The 20759-nt window shown below is 40.8% G+C and overlaps 1 protein-coding gene across 1 annotated transcript in view; it reads right to left on the bottom strand.

The window, feature by feature from the left end:
* Window positions 1-20759, bottom strand: part of MYRFL (myelin regulatory factor like) — a 226940-nt gene that overhangs the window by 189177 nt on the left and 17004 nt on the right. Inside the window, exons 3-4 of the mRNA XM_075859394.1 lie at window positions 20487-20545; window positions 5085-5328 (exon numbers count right to left, since the gene is read on the bottom strand). Coding sequence (XP_075715509.1) covers window positions 5085-5328; window positions 20487-20545 — 303 coding nt within the window. The remainder of the gene's footprint in view (window positions 1-5084; window positions 5329-20486; window positions 20546-20759) is intronic.

Below are 20759 nucleotides of genomic sequence, written 5' to 3'. Positions count from 1 at the left end.
CACACCCATATATACACAAACATAAATACACACACACACACACACACATATATACACAAACACACACACACATATACACAAACACACACGTATACAAAAACACACAAACATATACACACAAACCTATACACATATGCACAAACACACCCATATATACACAAACACACACACACATATACACACACACATATGCATACATATACACATATGCACAAACACACCCATATATACACAAACACACACATATACACACACACATATACATATACAAAAACACACAAACATATACACACCCACATACACAAACACACACATAAACACACACACACACAAACATATACACAAACACACATATACACACAAACATATACACAAACACATGTACACAAACAAACCCACATATACACAAACATATACATATATACACAAACACACCCATATATACACACACATATACACAAACACACCCATATATACACAAACACACACACATAAACACACCAAAAAAGCACACACACATATACACACAAACATATACACATATACACACAAACATATGTACACAAACACACCCATATATACACAAACACATACACAAACCCACACATATACAAAAACACACACACAGTCAAACATATACACAAACACACCCATATATACACAAACACAAAAATATACACAAACATATACACACAAATACACCCATGTATACACTCACACATAAACACACACACATATACACAAACACACCCATATATACACAGACACACACACACACACACACACACACACACACACTTACCTTTAGCGGAGCGCAGACTTCTCGCGACGGGTACCTTCCACTTCATCTCCTTGCATCTCCTGCGCATGCGCCGAGATGCGCCGGGATGCGCGTTCATGAGTAAATGACATCCTCTGCTCCGGACGCAGAGGATGTCATTACGCATGCGCGGCCACCGCTAAAGGTAAATAGCGGTGGCCGGGAACCTAGGCAACGAGCAGGATACAAAGAGGGACCGACCGCAACTTCAATCAACGATATCAAGAAAACGACATCGCTGGACGACGGACAGGTAATTAGAATTCTTCTTATTTTTACATGGGGGAGCTTTATAGCTCCATTTATCAACTTGGGACAACCCCTTTAAGTTTTGTCTTATGCAAGTGAAATGCATGCTCGATCGGGTTGAGATCTGGTGATTGACTTGGCCATTGCAGAATATTCCACTTCTTTGCCTTAGAAAATTCTTCGGTTGCTTTCGCAGTATGTTTTGGGTCATTGTCCATCTGTATTGTGAAGCGATGTCCAATCAACCTTGCTGCATTTGGTGGAATCTGAGCAGAATGTATATCCCTGAAAACTTCAGAATTCATCCGGCTGCTTCCGTCTTCAGTCACATTATTAATAAACACTGACCCAGTGCCTTTGGCAGCCATTCATGCCCATCCCATGACACCGCCTCTACCATGTTTTACAGAGGATGTGGTGTGCTTTGGATCATGAGCCGTTCCAAGCCTTCTCCATACTTTCTTCCTCCCATCATTCTGCTGCAGGTTGATCTTGGTTTCATGCTGTTCCAGAACTGGGCGGCTTCTTTAGATGTTTTTTGGCAAAGTCTAATCTGGCCTTCCTATTTTTGAGGCTGATTAATGGTTTGCACCTTGTGGTGAACCCTCTGTATTTGCTCTCATGAAGTCTTCCCTTTATGGTAGACTTCGATACTGATACAACTACTTCCAGGAGAGTGTTCTTCACTTGGGTAGATGATATGAAGGGGTTTTTCTTCACCATGGAAAGGATTCTGCCATCATCCACCACTGTTGTCTTTTGTGGATGTCCAGGCCTTTTGAAGTTCATGAGATCACCAGTGCACTCTTTTTTTTCAAGAATGTACCAAACTGTTGATTTGGCCACTCCTAACATTTGTGCCATCTCTCGGATGGATTTCTTCATTTTTTCAGCCTAATGATGGTCTTTTTCACTTGCATGGGAAGCTCCTTTGACCTCATGTTGTGGGTTCACAGCAACAGCTTCTAAATGCAAATGCCACACCTGGAATCAACTCCAGACCTCTTACCTGCTCAATTAATGATGGATTAATGAGGGAATAGCCCATGCAGCCCATTAAATAGCTTTTCTGATAATTGTCCAATTACCTTTGGTCTCTTGAAAAAGAGGCAGCTACATATTAAAGAGATATAATTCCTAAACCCTTCCTCAAATTAGGATGTGAGTACCCTCAAATTAAAGCTGAGAGTCTGCACTTTAAGCCCATATTGATTACATAACTGTATATTCAATATGTTTTGGTAAACAGCTAAAATGCCAAAACTTGTGTCACTGTCCAAATAATTCTGGACCTAACTGTATATTAGAAAAGGTGCTCACATCATTAATCAGGGGAGTATCTATAGAGGATGCCGAGATTGCAGTCACACCTGAGCCCCACTACTTGCTTCTACCACTGCCAAAATCAGTCCTTGTTGCATATATGCCTAGAGGGCTTCCATGTATTTGTTCTCATTTTTGCATATAACTCACAGTGTATAAATGTTAAATGACAGGTATATGTTTTGAAAGCTTATATATTTATGATCCAGAGTCCAGCCACTACTTATATAAAATAAAGTCAACTGCGCTATTGATTCTGTCCAAACAACAGAACCCTTTCACAACGGTGACAAACGGAAACCACTAGCAAAGTATCCATCACCATTGAGATCAATGGTGATGCAAACGGAAGCTAAGGTTTCCGTTTGTCTTTCCGTTGAGGGTTTCCCCAGACGGAAAGCTCAGATGGCACCCCTCGACGGAAAGACAGCACTGATGTGACCTGGCCCTTAGACACAGTAGAGTCATTTTCACTACACTTGGAAAGTAAATATATCATTTTAATGGTATCTTTTATAAAACAGAAACCTGCTTTAGGCTTGTAAATGGCATACATAGGCAACTGCCTATAGTTTTGTGCAGTTATACTGAATAATGTTGACAACACTAAGAACCTGCTAAAGGGCTTTTAAGGATAAACATACTTAAAGAGACACTCCAGCAAATTTTTTTATTGTGGCCCCCGTTTACCAGGTGTACTGTACAAAATGTTGGGGAGGCCATCCTTTTACCGGGTGCTTTGTTGTAGAAATACCCTGGCCACAATTATGTCACATGACCACACTGTGGTCGGCTGATTCCTACACTGCCTGCTGTATGGACCGGAAGTCTCTTTCACTATACATTCCTATGAGACGCTCAATGTGAGTCTCATAGGAACGTATAGTGAAAGTGATTCTAGTGCAAAAAAACATTGTATACTTGTTGCCTAAACTTTCTTGTTGCAGGAGCCTAAGATCAATACGGGTTTTTAGCTTCTGAATGTAAACAATTAATGACTCCATTCACTGACAACAAGCAGGGATCTTTAACCCGTTAGTGACTGCCAATACGCCTTTTCATGGCGGCCACTAATGGGGCTTTATTGCGACACATACGCCTTTTCACGGTGCTGTATCGGAATAAATAAACAGAGCAGGGAGCCATTACATCTCCCAGCTCTCAGCTACCTCCGGTAGCTGAGGGCTGGGAGCAACCCTGCCCGAACGGTCAATATCGATATCAGTATCGATCTCGCCAGTTTAACCCCTCAGATGCGGCGCTCAATAGCGAGCGCTGCATCTGAGTGGTTTTGGATAGAGGCAGCTCCCTCTCTCACCCTACCAGCATCCTGCGATAAGATCGCAGGGTGTAGGTGTCTTTTATGGCAGCCGGGGGGCCTAATAAAGGCCCCCAGGTCTGCCACTAGTTATGCCTGCTATGCATGACCTAGCAGATGCCTGTCGGTTTTACACGGACAGGCACAAATACACTGCAATACAAAAGTATTGCAGTGTATTATAAAAGCGATCGGATGATCGTATAGTGAAGTTCCCTAGTGGGACGAGTAAAAAAAGAAAATGAAAATACTTTATTATTTAAAAAAATAGTTACACTTTTGGTATCGCCGCGTCCATAACGACCCCAACTATAAAGTTATTACATTATTTAACCTGCACGGTGAACGCCGTAAAAAAAATAAAAAATAAAAAAATTGCTGTTTTCTGTGATTCCTGCCTTAAAAAAAATGTGATAAATAGTGATCAAAAAGTCACATCTAATCCAAAATGGTACCAATAAAAACTACAAGTCGTCCCGCCCAAACAAAAGCCCTCATACAACTGCATCGGCAGTAAAATAAAAAAAGTTTTGGCTCTTGAAATATGGCGACACAAGAACAAATAATTTTGAAAAAAAGTGTTTTTACTGTGTAAAAGTAGTAAAACATACAAAATCCATATAACTTTGGTATCGTTGCAATCGTAACAACCCGCTGAATAAAGTTATTGTGTTATTTATATCACACGGTAAACTGCTTAAATTTAAGATGCAAAAAAGTGTGGCGAAGTTGCTGTTTTTTTCTATTTCCCCCAAATAAAAGTTAATCAATACATTCTACCCCAAAATGGTGCTATTAAAAAATACAACTGGTCTCGCAAAAAACAAGACCTTATACAGCTATGTCAACGCAAAAATAAAAAAAAGTTATAGCTCTTTGATTGAGACGATCGAAAAACGTAAAAATGAGCTTGGTCATTAAGGCCTAAAATAGGCTGATCACTACAGGGTTAAAACTGTGAGGACTAGGCACACAATATCAGCACGTTTCAACATTTTTCATTATAAATTGAATACATTTTATTTACATAAAACTACTTTACAAATGAACTTGGACAGACTACATGCTCATTGAAAGTGGTGAAATCCGATCTGCAGATCAATTTCCATGTGGAACAATTCTACAGACTATAGATGAGATTTTTTCAATTCTTATCTACAAGGCTGGTACTGTATTACGCTGCAGATTTGTCGTCGGTAAATCCATGCAGAAAATCTGCAGCTAATGCGCAATGTGTGCATGTAGCCTTACCAATATTGAATTAACTAAGTTTAGAGAGGTCAAAGCATGGAATTTTCATCGATGATATCTTTGAAATTTTGAGCATGTACTGATCAAATAGTGTTACTATCACATTACAATGTTTAATGTAACCTGTTGCTTGGGGAGACCATCTGTTGAATATATTGATAATCATATTCCATGCAAGGTGGTGGTGGAGAGCCATTCCAAGATGTGCCCTGGTTATTCACTTTCATACAGCTGTCCCGTGAAGCCGGAAGGTTATGGACTCCAGGACCAGGGTTTGGTGATCGATCCATGTATCTGCAGGATTCTGAAGAATGTGTTAAACGGGAGGGTTGCAGCCCATTGGACCAGCAAGTAGGGTGCATTCGACCTGAAATGGAAAGCCATGGTGTTACTCTGTGGGCATTTACTGCCATGTCTACATATCACTAAGAATCAGATTGTTGTCTTGCCATGAGCAAATAAATGAAGAAATGTCACAGCGTTTGTATGTTCTTCTGTTTGTGTGTGTTTCTTCTAAGTACCTTTGTTTCCAACCACACTTCAAAAATATACCGATAGATTGTTTTCCCACTAAATTTTCCGTCGTGTGGCCCTATTGCTCATATTTATAAATTAGTTTACTCTAAAACTGTGCCTTAAAAATTCGCAAATCATGACCCACGACGTAGCTGCACAAAAATGTGCTACTTTTCTTGTCTCTTGCAGAATTAAAAAGTGCATAGAAAGTGGGTGTGGTTCTAAGGGAGTGTACATAGTCTCAAAGTTTTAAACAGATTTATTAAGATAGAAAATGTCGCAAATCTACACCTGCATTGTAACATTTAATTGCAACATTATTATACCACCTTATTATGCCCTGGCGTACTCCACCCAGCTTAAATATGCCCCCACTTTATAAACTGAAATTCCACTAAAAGCCTAAATAGAACTACTACCAAGCAAAATCCATGCTCCAAAGCCAAATGGTGCTCCCTCCCTTCTTAACCCTACAGCATGACAAAATAGCAGTTTAAGTCTACATATATGGTAATGCCATACCGGGCTTAACAATTTATGGGGTGTGTATTTTCAGTGGCAAAAGCTGGACATAGGAAGTTGCGCACTGAAATGGCATACCAGTGGAAAAATTTAAACTCTGCACCATTTTTGCAATAATTTCTGAAAAAAATACCTGTGGGGTCAAAGTGTTCACTACACCCCTTGATAAATGCCTTGAGGGGTGTAGTATTGAAAATGGGATTACTTCACAGGGGTATCCACTGTACTGGTACCTCAGGGGCTCTGCAAAAGCGACATCTTTTATTATTTCACTTCAGAGCCTTTGCAATAGTGGGCCAATGCTGTGTAAAAAAACAATTTAGGCCTCCAATGCGCATGGTGCGCTTTCACTCCTGAGCCCTTTCGTATGTCCAAGCAAAAGATTAGAGCTACATGTAGGGTGTTTATAAAACCGGGAAACACATAATAATGATTAAAGAGATGTCTTTTCACAGTGGCACAGGTTTGGTGCAATATATTGGGCAGTGAAACGACATACCTATGAAAAAAATTTAATTTTTACTCTACAACACCACTGCACAATAATTTCTGGAAAACACCTGTGGGGTCAAAATGCTCACTACACCCCTAAATAAATGCATTGATGGGTGTAGTTTCTAAAATGAGGTCACTTCTCAGGGGTATCCACTGTACTGGTACCTCCTGGGCTCTGCAAAAGACATGGTGCTTGAAACCCAGCAAAATCTGCGCTCCAAAAATTAAATGCCGCTCCTTCCATTCTGAGCCCTGCCATATGTCGATACAGCAGTTTACAGGCACATAATTGGTATTGCTGCACTTGGGAGAAATTGAGTACCACATTTTTATTTATTTTTTTAATTTTCAGGTCCCAATTTTAATAAAATTTCTGAAAAACCTGTGGGATCAAAATGCTTACTGCACCCCTAGATTAATTATTTAAGAAGTGCAGTTTCCAAAATGGGATCTTTTTGGAGGGGTTTCTTATGTTTTGGTACTTAAAGGTGTACACTTATAAAGGTGCCTGAAAAACATCCTAGTAAAAAGCAGGCCCCAAATTCCACATTTTTCATTTTTGAGGCCTGTGTTTGAGTGAAGAAGCACACTAGAGCCACATAAAAGATATTTCTAAATACTGCAGCATCAGAGTAATACATATTGAGTTGTGTTTCTTTATTATCACCTATGTTAAAAAAAATATATATTCAAATTAAATATCTGCTAAATAAATGAAATTTTTAAATTTCACACCATTGTGCTCTAATACATGTGCAGCACCTAAAGGATTAACAAATTTACTAAATGTTGTTTTAAATACTTTGGTGGGGGGCTGTAGTTTTTAAAATGGGTTTAATTATGGGTGTTTTTAATAAATAGGACCGTCAAAGTTACTTCAGAATTTAATTTGTATCTAAACAAAAATTATATTTTTGAAATTTTCTTCAAGACTTCTAAAGCCTTCTAACGTCCTTAAAAAAATAAAAGGATGTTTAAAACATTATACCAACATAAAATAGACATATGGTAAATATTAATTAATAACTTTTTTGTGTGGTGTAACACGCAAGCAAAGAAATTTACATTTTGAAAATTGCAACTTTTTCATATTTTACGATTGATTTGTGTATTACTCACAAAAAAACACAAAATGTGTCAATCAAAATATACCACTAACATAAAGTACAATATGTAACAAAAAAAACCTCTCAGAATCTATTGGATAAGTGAAAGCATTAAAATGTTATTCCCACATAATGTGACATCAGATTTGAGAAATGGGGCTCTGTCTGAAAGGCCAAAACGTCTGCTGCGGCAAGGGGTTACGAAAGGAAGACTACTTCAGCTGAAATGGTTCTCCACAGGAAGCAGTGAGCAGTCAAAGTCTCACAAGATTTTAACTGCTGTGTGAGATTTGCTGCTTCTAAGCTCAGAGAGACCACTGCGAGGGGTGGAGACTAAGTGTGCAGAATGTGTACAGTAAATATATCTGCTGCTATCTAGCTTCATACTGGATGTTGTTCTAGTAGCAGAAATCTAAGATGGATTCCTCTGTATTATGAAGAAAAATGCTAAAAGAAGCAGCAGCAGAGGTAAATCCTGTCACAGCTTCCTCCTCAGTGTGTGACTGCTACTGGCTGTGTGTATGTGTAATATGCGTAATAATGGAGGCAGAGGCGGATAGAACGATTTTTCTTACTTTTACTTCGGAAGAAGTTGCAAATAACTTGAAACACCAGTATAATTATGACAAACCCAGAGGATTGCTCTAGAAGAAGCACAAAAGTCTATAACTTCTTTTAAATTTTCTAAAATATGGTATCGTTTATCATCTCAGTCCTGTTATCATGCACCATAGTATTTCACTCCTATATGGTAACGTTCAACCCCCGGTGACTCCTCACCTATTCGACACCGCGGGGGCCCTTTTGGTATAAATCCTGTTGGGCTTTTACTTTGATTCTCTGTCCACGCAGTATTCCAGTACTCACTCTGAATGTTTCCTTTGTTGGTTCCTTGCAAGCAGGCCATCTCTCTTCCTTGTGTTCCTACATTGGCCTCTGGCTAGTTGCTCCTTAGCACCGCAATCCCTCTGACAAACAGACTCTTAGCTGTGTCTCTCTCGGCAGCAGGCTCCTGCTCTCCATACCGCCAGACTCTCTCACCGCACCCAAACCATACTCCCGCCATCTCACCACCCTCTTCAGGTCTCTTCTGCTGCTCCAGCATTCTTGGCTAGTGTACAACTGACATCACCATCTTCATGGGTTTCATATGTAGGGACTCAGATTAAACCTTAACAAGCAGTTGTATTCTCCTCGAGCAGATTAACCCTTTACAATCAATTGCATCCCCCTCCTCTAGCTGGGCTGCATAATACACAGGGAAACCTTATTACATTACTAATAACATAACATTCAGGGGCGGACATAGACAGCAGAGGGGCCCCCTTTCAAAAATAGTATGCGAGTCCCTTACTCTCCAATAGCTCATCAAAAAACACCCTTCACCTTATGTCTCTAACAATCCACCAATAATTGTGAGCCATTGTCATTAGTCCCTCACATGAAATCCAAAAGACAGTACAAAACTGCTTTAAGGTGGCAGTAGGCCACCCTACCTACTGGGCCCCTAGTGCAGCTGCACATGTTGCATCAATGGTATGTCTGTCCCTTATAACAATATTCTATATGAAGTTGAGGCTCCTGGCTAGAGGTGAGCCAGGGGGCGGTGGGCTGTGTGGCGCTACCAACCGGGGGGCTGTGGGCTGTGTGGCGCTACCAACCAGGGGGCTGTGGGCTGTGTGGCGCTACCAACCAGGGGACTGTGGGCTGTGTGGTGCTACCAACCAGGGGGCTGTGTGGCACTCCCTACCAGGGGGCTGTGTGGCACTCCCTACCAGGGGGCTGTGTGGCGCGCCCTATCAGGGGGCTGTGTGGCGCGCCCTACCAGGGGGCTGTGTGGCGCGCCCTACCAGGGGGCTGTGTGGCGCGCCCTACCAGGGGGCTGTGTGGCGCGCCCTACCAGGGGGCTGTGTGGCGCGCCCTACCAGGGGGCTGTGTGGCGCTCCCTACCAGGGGGCTGTGTGGCGCTCCCTACCAGGGGGCTGTGTGGCGCTCCCTACCAGGGGGCTGTGTGGCGCTCCCTACCAGGGGGCTGTGTGGCGCTCCCTACCAGGGGGGTGTGTGGCGCTCCCTACCAGGGGGGTGTGTGGCGCTACCTACAAGGGGGCTGTGTGGCGCTATCTACAAGGGGCTGTGTAGCACTACCTACAAGGGGGCTGTGTAGCGCTATCTACAATGGGCTGTGTAGCACTACCTACAAGGGGGCTGTGTAGCACTACCTACAAGGGGACTGTGTGGCGATACCCACAAGGGGCTGTGTGGCGATACCTACAAGGGGCTGTGTGGCACTACCTACAGGGGGAATCTGTGAGTGGTGGGCTGATGGTCATTTTACTGTGAGTGGGGGGCTGATGGCCATTTTACTGTGAGTGGGGGGCTGATGGTCTTCAAGTGGTTTCCGCCTCTGACCTCCAATTGAAATGAATAGGAGGCAGAAAATACCTGCGGCGCTCGTTTGGAGCTTTTTTTCCTGCGTCTTTTGCATTCGCTTCAACGGCTTAAGAAAAAACACAAAAAAAGTTCAAACAACGCTGTCAGTTCCTGAATGAATTTTTAGGCACATTTTTTTTTTTCTTAAAAAAAAAACCTGTGTGAACATACCCTACGAGTGCAGTGCTTTTTTTTTTTAGCCGTTTTATGTCATTCTCGAAACTATTTTTGGTAGGGGTGCCCTGAGGAAATTTTATTTTTCCAGTGCGGCCTAGAGTCCGAAAAGGTTGGGAAACACTGTACTGTGCTACATGATCCCGTTGTGGAGCAGCTCAGTTCGTCATGGGAACGGGGCCGAGGTGAGTACAATTCCTGTTTTTGTTTGGGGGCACTATCTACAAGGGGGAGGCTGTATGGGATGATCTACAAGAAGGAGGTGGGGGATTATGGCACTGTCTACATCGGGGCTGTATAGCAAAATCTACAGGGGGGCACTATACTATGTGGGGGCCACTAAGCGGACATTATACTGTGTATGGGTACTACAGGTGGCATAATACTGTGTGCACAATTAGAGGACAAAATATTGTGTCCTTGAAGGGGTTGTAAAATATTATATTATTAAATATTGTTATTATACTGTATGGGGGCACTAAAGGGGCATTATAATTTTTTTATGGGGCATTTTTTTTAATAATGGGGGTGGGTCGCCGAAAGATCAAGCCACTGGTTGGGTACCACTGCTGTATAGAATTAGCCCTCCCTAACAGTTGGTACCTCCCAGAGAAGAAGAGAATCTCAGCAGATATGGACCTCACTCTGCTGAAATTAAAGTAGAAATCGTGTCCTGTAATACTGAGAGAAATCCTCTGTTCTGCTAGTGATATATACAGTCCAGAAATAGATGAACACAGCACTCCAATGGTTCCAAAAAATCAGGCCATGTGCTCGTTACCTGGGGGTGAATCAATTCCCCAAAACACAATAGAGAGAAGCATAGAACACAGTAACGGCACCAGGACTTCAAGGTAGATGAAAGCAGGGTGGATTTATTCACCTCAACACAGCAAAGTTTCGGTTCAATGGCTTGAGAAAGGTTCCTGTTGAACCGAAACGTTGCTGTGTTGGGGTGAATAAATCCACCCTGCTTTCATCTACCTTGAAGTCCTGGTGCCGTTACTGTGTTCTATGCTTCTTTCTATATATATATACAGTGAAGGAAATAAGTATTTGATCCCTTGCTGATTTTGTAAGTTTGCCCACTGTCAAAGACATGAACAGTCTAGAATTTTTAGGCTAGGTTAATTTTACCAGTGAGAGATAGATTATATAAAAAAAAAAAAACAGAAAAGCACAGTGTCAAAATTATATATATTTATTTGCATTGTGCACAGAGAAATAAGTATTTGATCCCCTACCAACCATCAAGAGTTCAGCCTCCTCCAGACCAGTTACACGCTCCAAATCAACTTGGTGCCTGCATTAAAGAAGACAGCTGTCTTAAATGGTGACCTGTATAAAAGACTCCTGTCCACAGACTCAATTAATCAGTCTGACTCTAACCTCTACAACATGGGCAAGACCAAAGAGCTTTCTAAGGATGTCAGGGACAAGATCATAGACCTGCACAAGGCTGGAATGGGCTACAAAACCATAAGTAAGACGCTGGGTGAGAAGGAGACAACTGTTGGTGCAATAGTAAGAAAATGGAAGACATACAAAATGACTGTCAATCGACATCGATCTGGGGCTCCATGCAAAATCTCACCTCGTGGGGTATCCTTGATCCTGAGGAAGGTGAGAGCTCAGCCGAAAACTACACGGGGGGCACTTGTTAATGATCTCAAGGCAGCTGGGACCACAGTCACCAAGAAAACCATTGGTAACACATTACGCCGTAATGGATTAAAATCCTGCAGTGCCCGCAAGGTCCCCCTGCTCAAGAAGGCACATGTACAGGCCCGTCTGAAGTTTGCAAATGAACATCTGGATGATTCTGAGAGTGATTGGGAGAAGGTGCTGTGGTCAGATGAGACTAAAATTTAGCTCTTTGGCATTAACTCTACTCGCCGTGTTTGGAGGAAGAGAAATGCTGCCTATGACCCAAAGAACACCGTCCCCACTGTCAAGCATGGAGGTGGAAACATTATGTTTTGGGGTGTTTCTCTGCTAAGGGCACAGGACTACTTCACCGCATCAATGGGAGAATGGATGGAGCCATGTACCGTCAAATCCTGAGTGACAACCTCCTTCCCTCCACCAGGACATTAAAAATGGCTCGTGGCTGGGTCTTCCAGCACGACAATGACCCGAAACATACAGCCAAGGCAACAAAGGAGTGGCTCAAAAAGAAGCACATTAAGGTCATGGAGTGGCCTAGCCAGTCTCCAGACCTTAATCCCATCAAAAACTTATGGAAGGAGCTGAAGATCCGAGTTGCCAAGCGACAGCCTCGAAATCTTAATGATTTACAGATGATCTGCAAAGAGGAGTGGGCCAAAATTCCATCTAACATGTGTGCAAACCTCATCATCAACTACAAAAAACGTCTGACTGCTTGCCAACAAGGGTTTTTCCCACCAAGTATTAAGTCTTGTTTGCCAAAGGGATCAAATACTTATTTCTCTGTGCACAATGCAAATAAATATATATAATTTTGACAATGTGATTTTCTGTTTTTTTTTTTAAATTTAATCTATCTCTCACTGGTAAAATTAACCTAGCCTAAAAATTCTAGACTGTTCATGTCTTTGACAGTGGGCAAACTTACAAAATCAGCAAGGGATCAAATACTTATTTCCTTCACTGTATATATATATATATGTATACATATATATATATATATATATATATATATATATATATATATATATATATATAAACAGTACGAGATAATCCTTATAATTTAATCTACTGTTACTTTTTGTGTTTTTCTCAGAACAGATAGCTCCTTTGTAAAATGTGATGTGTATTCAGAATCCTGACAATTCGCTAACACAATACCGACACTACAGCACAGCAAGCGTAATCTCGCGAGATTATGGTGTAAACTGTCATTTCAAACGTTACACATCAAGTCCTGGCTGGAGGTAATGTATATTCATTGTCAGGACACTGCAGTAATGTTCTAGTGTGTGTATGTGGCTGCACATAGCGATATAGCTATATCGCTATGTGCTGTGTAAATGAATGGAGAGAAGTGTATGACGCTGATTGGTCACTGATTGGTCAGCGTCATACAGTTCTCTCCACAACGCCCACTTGGTCAAAAAGTAAAACACGCCCAGTTGCCCATTAAGAAACTCATTAGCATAAAGCTAATATAGGTCATAACTCCGTCAAAAATGATAGTTTTTCTAAATAAAAAAACACTGCTGTAATCTACATTACAGCTCTGATCGCATCATGTACAATATAGAGCACTTATAATGTGGTGACAGAGCCTCTTTAAGCCCTCACATAGCTCCATCAAAGGAAAAATAAAAAAAGTTATTGTTGTCAGAATATGGCGATTTTTGTTTTAACTGGTTGCCGACACAGGACGAGTATGCTCGTCCTGAGCGGCGAGCACTTCGTGCATTAGGACGAGCATACTCGTCCTGTGTGACAGCCGGCCCTGTACGCGTCTGTGCGCGCGATCGAGAGCGGGGCAACTGCTGTAATACACAGCCACGGCCCCGCTCTGACAGCGGAGAGGAGAGAAACATCTTCTCTCCGCTGTTAACCCTTTGAACTCCGCGATGAAAGCTGATCGCGGCGTTCAAGGAGAGGGGACTGCACATTGATCGCGTCACAGAAAATAACTGTGACGCGATCAAAGCCCACAACTCATATGGCCAGACAGCCCAGGGTCCAGTGAAGGACCCCAGGGCTGTCTGAACATATTTCCTGTTGTTAGGGCATACTGAGGTATGCCCTAACAACTGCCTGTGTACAATCAGTAACAGGCTAATGTACTGGCATATAGATCTATGCCAGTACATTGCAGTTACAAAATCAAAATCAAAATGATAAATCCCTTTATGGGATTAAACAAAAAAGTTAAATGAATGTAAAAAAAAAATAATGGTAACTAAATAAAAAGTAAATAAAATACACAGAAACACACATTTTTTATAATAAATCAACTTTTTAAAATATAAGTCCCAAAACATGAAATAATATAGACATATTTGGTATCGCCACGACCGTAACAACCTGTACAACAAACGTATAACATTATTTATGATGATCGGTGTATGGTGTAAAGAAAAAAATATTAAAACTGCTGCGCAACTGCTTTTTTTCTGCATTTTAATCTAATTAAAAATTTATAGAAATTAAACGATAATGTATTTGTACCAAAAAATGGTACGTACATAAAGTACAACTCGTCCCGCAAAAAAAAAAAGTCTCATACAACTAGGTCGTACAAAAAATAAAAGCGTTATGAGCGTCGGGATGCAAAGAGGGAAATGTAAAAAAAATTTCTCTGTCCTCAAGGCCAAAATAAGGGGTTAAACAAATGTGTTTTTACTTTGTAAACAATGGCATAACGTTTGCGGTTGTAGGGGGGTGCAACTGCAATTGGGTCAGGAGGGAAGGGGGCCCATCCCGGATCCCCAGACTGCCACATCAGGCCCATAGAAGGTCCAGATGTTGGGCAGCTTCAGGACGTTGTACGCTTCATCGCATAAAATCTTTAATCAACTTAGCCCCCCGAAAAATAGAATAAAAAGTACTAAAAAAAATTGTATGTACCCAAAAATTATATGAATAAAAATTACAGCTCGACCCCACAAAAAACAAGCCCTCACACTGATCCATCGACGGAAAATTAAAAAAGTTATGACTCTCAGAATAAAGAGAAACAAAACAATCTTTTTACAAATAGTTTTTTCTATGTAAGGCACTGTGTGGACAGGGCCTAAAAGTAGCACATCATAAAAAAAAACTTATTTAAATTTGGTATTTTCGTAATCTTATTGACCTACAGAATAAAGATAACATGCCGTTTTTACTGCACAGTGAACACCGTAAAAATGAAACCAAAAAAACAATGGAGAAATCAAATTTTCCCTGCACTTTATTTGGTATGTTAAATAATACAACTCATCTCACAAAAACATAGACCAAACATGTTTTTTTGGCAGAAGATGGGGAGAGGGGAAGGGAGAGGATATCTTTATGTCCTGTAAAATATTTATATACTTTTTATAATGATGAATTGTCTGACTGTGTATTGAACATATAATCTTAATAAAGTGTATATTTAAAAAAAACATGTAGACAAAAATAAAAAAGTTATGACTTTTGGAAGACGGGGAAGGAAAGATTAAAATGAAAAATGACAAAAATTGCTATGGTGGCAATGGGTTGATTGAAATTGTTAGCCCCCACAAAAAATAATTATCTAAAAATAATGAAAAAAAAATACTATATAGGTCATGTGCGCATTACGTGCCTTTCCATGGACACCAGCCCCACATGGCATAAAGTGTACAGTGTATATTATCAATATATATTACAGTAGATTCGGAATGTCTTCAGACCTTTCCACTTTTTTTTACATTTTCTAATGTTGAAGCCTGATGCTAAAATAATTTTAGAAATTTCTGCAAATTTATTAAAAATGAAAACTCAAATTTCGTATTGGCATAAGTATTTAGACCCATTGCTCTGACACTTCAAATTTAGCACTGGGATCTCCTATTTCTCTAGATCATCTTTGAAATGTTTCTACACCTTGATTGGAGTCCACCTGTGGTAAATTCATTTGATTGGACGTGATTTGGAAAGACACACCCCTGTGTATATAAAGTCTCACAGCTGACAATGCATATCAGAGCAAAAAACAAGCCATGAGGAGGAAATAACTGCCTGTAGAGCTCAGAGACTGGATTGTGTTGAGTCATAGATCTGGAGAAGAGTACAAAAAAATATTCTGCTGCACTGAAAGTTCCCAAGAGCACAGCGCCCACCATAATTCTTAAATGGAAGAAGTTTGGAACCACCAGGGCTCTTCCTAGAGCTGACCGACCCACCAAACTAAGTAATTGGGGGACAAGAACCCAATTGTCACTCCTGAACTCCAAAGATCCTGTGTGCAGATGGGAGAAACTTCCAAAAGGTCAACCATCACAATAGCACTCAACAAATCTGGGCTGTATGACAGAGTGGCCAGAAAGAAGCCTCTCCTCAGTAAAAGACACATAAAACCGTGTCTGGAGTTTGCAACAAAGCACCTAAAGGAGTCTCAGACTGTGAGAAACAAGATTCTGCGGTCTGATGAAACCAACATTGAACTTTTTGGTCTCAATTCTAAGAATCATGTCTGGAGGAAACCAGGCACTTCTCTTCATCTGCCCAATGCCATCCCTACAGTGAATCATGGTGGTGGCAGCATCATTCTGTGGGGGTGTTTCTCAGCGGCTGGGACAGGGAGACTGGTCAGGGTTGACGGAAAAATTAATGGAGCAAAGTACAGAGATATTCTTAATGAAAACCTGATCCAGAGTGCTCTGGACCTCAGACTGGGACGAAGGTTCACCTTCCAACAAGACAATGACCCGCAGCACACAGCCAAGACAACACAGGAGTGGCTTAGGGACAACTCTGTGAATGTCCTTGAGTGGCCCAGCCAGTGCCCTGACTTGAACCCAATCGAACATCTCTGGAGAGACCTAAAAATGGCTGTCCACCGACTCTCCCCATCCAACCTGACGGAGCTTGAGAGGATCTGCAGAGAAGAATGTCAGAAAATCCCCAAATCCAAGTGTGCAAACCTTGTGGCATCGTACCCAAAAAGACTGGAGGCTGTTATCACTGCCAAAGGGGCTTCAACTAAGTACTGAGTAAAGGGTCTGAAAACTTATATCAATGCAATATTTTAGTTTTTCCTTTCCAATAAATTAGCAAAGTTTACTAACATTCTGTTTTCACTTTGTCATTATGGGGTATGGTGTGCAGAATGATTGGGAAAAATGTGTACTTTTTTAATTTTACCACAAGGCCTCAACATAACAAAATGTGAAAGGGTCTGAAGACTTTCCGAATGCATTGTATATATACATCGTTATATAAATGCTTTAGATAGCGCTTCACATGATAACTAGCGAGATCTCGTGGCTAACCACAATGTTTTCCGCCATGTGGGGTTTATGGGAAGGCGATTCGGCATGACGGAAGCTTCTTGCCAGGAAGTTCGGACCTGACTCCTGTGGACATATTGTGCATGCGACCTATAACACATTTTTTTTCTTCATTTTGTTAATTCACGTAATAATTTTTTTTCTGGGAGTAGCAACTTTTCAATTAAAACAGATAATGCAATCCTGGTGATAGATTTTCTTTAAGTTCTTATTTACATAAAGCTCACCACCTACTGCACCACTATTTTGGGATTATCTAACTGCAATTGTAGGGCATTTTTATTCTTCTTTTTTTTTTCTTAAAACACCATGGAAAAACTTCCTATGCTTATTTCATATTGTATGTTTTCCACATTGAAGTTATAGTGGGAAAACACCAACTATTACATGCTATGATTAGCATTTCCTAAAACCGCGTTATTAAATTTTCATTCATCAACAATGCACATCTGCCTTTAGCAGTAAAACACCACAGCTGCAAAACTGCGCCACAACCGTGGTGTGTGGCCTTACCTCAGAAAACAAGAACATGCCAGATTCTGCAGTGTTGGGCGGCAGCTGGGCTCTCACACAACTGCACAGAAGTCACTGTACATAAACTATGATACTGTATATTGTGATCCATGCACTTCTGTTGCCAATTTTCCTCTATAATTAGGATCTTATCAAGCCAGTAGTATTGCTTATGGTGTCATTGATTACAACTATGTAACTAGCAGTAAAGTCCATATAATGAGCTTAGCCAGTAAAATGGGTATGGCAAAAAAGTCATCTTGTAAGCTGAACCCTGGGCCTGGTTATTTATTAACAAAATAACTTAGCGCTTGGATTATGTAATTTTTTGCTTTTGCGTTTTTTAATAATTTAAAGTGTGAGATTAGTATTGCACTGTAATAAACAATTTATAAAACAGGAGTCATTAAAGTGGTTCTCCAGTCTTATATAATAAAGCTTAATCTTTTTATAATGAAGTTATTCTGCTTTCCAATTTACAGTCTGTTTCAACTCCTTCTGAAGATCTCGGATTACTGTCACTGAACGAAAACATTGTATTTACACACAAAGACTGAAAACAGGTCCTACTAGTGAAGCTTGCATACATATAGAGTATTAGTGTTAGGCTGGGTTCACACGACCTATTTTCAGACGTAAACGAGGCGTATTATGCCTCGTTTTACGTCTGAAAATACGGCTACAGTACGTCGTCAAACATCTGCCCATTCATTTGAATGGGTTTGCCGACGTACTGTGCAGACGACCTGTCATTTACGCGTCGTCGTTTGACAGCTGTCAAACGACGACGCGTAAATTGACTGCCTCGGCAAAGAAGTGCAGGACACTTCTTTGCAACGTAATTTGAGCCGTTCTTCATTGCATTCAATGAAGAGCAGCTCAAGATTACGGGCGTCAAAGACGCCTCGCATAATGCGAGGAGGAGCTTTTACGTCTGAAACGACGCAGCTGTTTTCTCCTGAAAACAGTCTGTCTTTTCAGACGTAAAAGACAGTTCTCGTGTGCACATACCCTAAGTAAGAGATCGAATTGAGGAATCCAGAACAGGAGATAGATTTGTGCCACAGCTGTGTTGAATTCTTAGAGGAATGTCTAGACTGGTACATTGTAACCAACTCTATGAGCCACAGTAGGTCAGGAGGTTGTTTAAATGTGAAAAAACAAAAAGTGTTCACACTCACTGACCGTAATCTGTAGTCTTTAAAATGGTGAGGGATTGTAACACAAAGGGGCAGAACTGCGAAAACTGGCGTTTTTTACGCCAGCCTTAGCTTTCTGCTCTAGTAAGTTTAAACTGATTTATTAGAGGCGGATGCCTCTTAATAAATGTGTCAAATCTCTCCGCTGACCGTTCCCTTTCATTCAGACAAACTAATGTGTACTTATTGCATCCGCCTCTTCTTCCACCGCATCTCCTCAGGCTCCATAAGGCTGCGGCGCATACAAGGTCCTGATGCCGAGCAACGTCAGGATGCATTGTAGGCACGCATTGTGATGGGAAGCAGATCAATGAGTTGAGTAAATTTTATTTTACATTTTTTTCATTTATTTTTCTTTATTTTATAATGTGATCATGGGGGGGTCGGTACGGGGCATACCTGTCCCCTGTTACTCCCCTGACTACAGAGTAAAATTAAAGCCAGCTAGGAGCTGGCGTAGAAATTCTACAATAATTTACACCAGTTTCTAGCATGTTATAATTTAAAAAAAAGTGGCAAGAAGGGAGTAAATGGCCCAAGAGTCGAGAAAGTTTATAAATTCCCCCCAAAGTGTGTATTAAAAGGTTCTATAACTTGTCATTATACAATGATTAAAGGGGTATTCCAGGCAGACATTTATGGCATATGTGTAGTACTTTTTGGAGGATTGTGGGTTTCCAGGGGGTTTGGTCGCTTTAAGCTTTCTTTTCATATAACATGGGCAACATCCTTAATGTATATCTGTCAGAATTTTATTCTGTTCTGTCTGAGGGCAGCATAAAGTAGTAACAATCACGCCGATTTCATTGATCTGTCACTTAGTAATGTTCAGTAGTTATGGAAATATTACAGGTTATATTTGCAGAGCGGGTCCAGCATGACAGCATATAAATCTAATGCTATGCATGATATTCTCGCTCCCCCTGCCACATTTTCCCTACTACTGTGTATAGTAGTATAGTCGACTGCGCTATTGATTCCGCCAAAAAACTGTAACCTTATGGAACAGAGACAACATAAACCATTAGCAACGGAAGCATTACCATTGAAATCAATGGTAATGCAAAAGGAATCTATGGTTTCCACTTGCCTTTCCGTTGATGGGTTCCTCGGACGGAAAGTTCTGACGGAACCCCTCAACAGAAACCAAACGCTGATGTGAACACGCCCTTAAAGCAGAAAGTATCCTGCGTCACATATATGGAATAATCCTTTACTTGCACAGTTCTGCCCAATAATTGAATCATCTTGTTTTAATAAAAAAATGTGCTGCCAACTTAAACTATGTGAATGCTGTATGACTAACCCAATAAAATCTCTGAAGAGTGTTGCCTAGGCTCTTTTTACTACAGAATGCATATAATTGCTATTACTCTGGGGAGAAAATGAGCAGCGGCCTCTATTGGCCATAATGATTTCAGATGGCCGTTTCCTGAACGACCTGAAATGGGGAGACATGGTGTTACTGTGAGCATTAAGTGCCATGTCTACAAAATGAAATAGAACATCCAATCTGCACAATATTGTTCGTACATGTATTACAGAATTCTTGAACTTGGCTATTCTCTTTAGTTTCAGAACTTCAAAGTTTCAGTAGTATTGGACCTTACTTACCATTGATCTGCGGGGGTGAACATGGTTCTGAGCCAGAATCAGGTGGAGAGTCCGGTAATCTGGTTTATAGTAGAGGACAGGATTATAAATTAACAACTCATAATATAAATAATCTGTTAATGGTATCACATAGCTGTAACTGTAGAAAAAAAACCCTGGTGATTATATATAAACGTGCACAGCTAGATAATAATACAAAAAATTATATATTCATATATACAGTATAATGCTATAATGCTCGAGAACGTTCCATGTTCAAAAGCCATATTACTG

This window comes from Rhinoderma darwinii, chromosome 3, assembly GCF_050947455.1.
Source record: "Rhinoderma darwinii isolate aRhiDar2 chromosome 3, aRhiDar2.hap1, whole genome shotgun sequence".
In the NCBI taxonomy this organism is placed as follows: domain Eukaryota; kingdom Metazoa; phylum Chordata; class Amphibia; order Anura; family Rhinodermatidae; genus Rhinoderma; species Rhinoderma darwinii.
The sequence above is the reverse complement of the archived record's forward strand: the minus strand, read 5'-3'. Positions and strand labels throughout refer to the sequence as shown.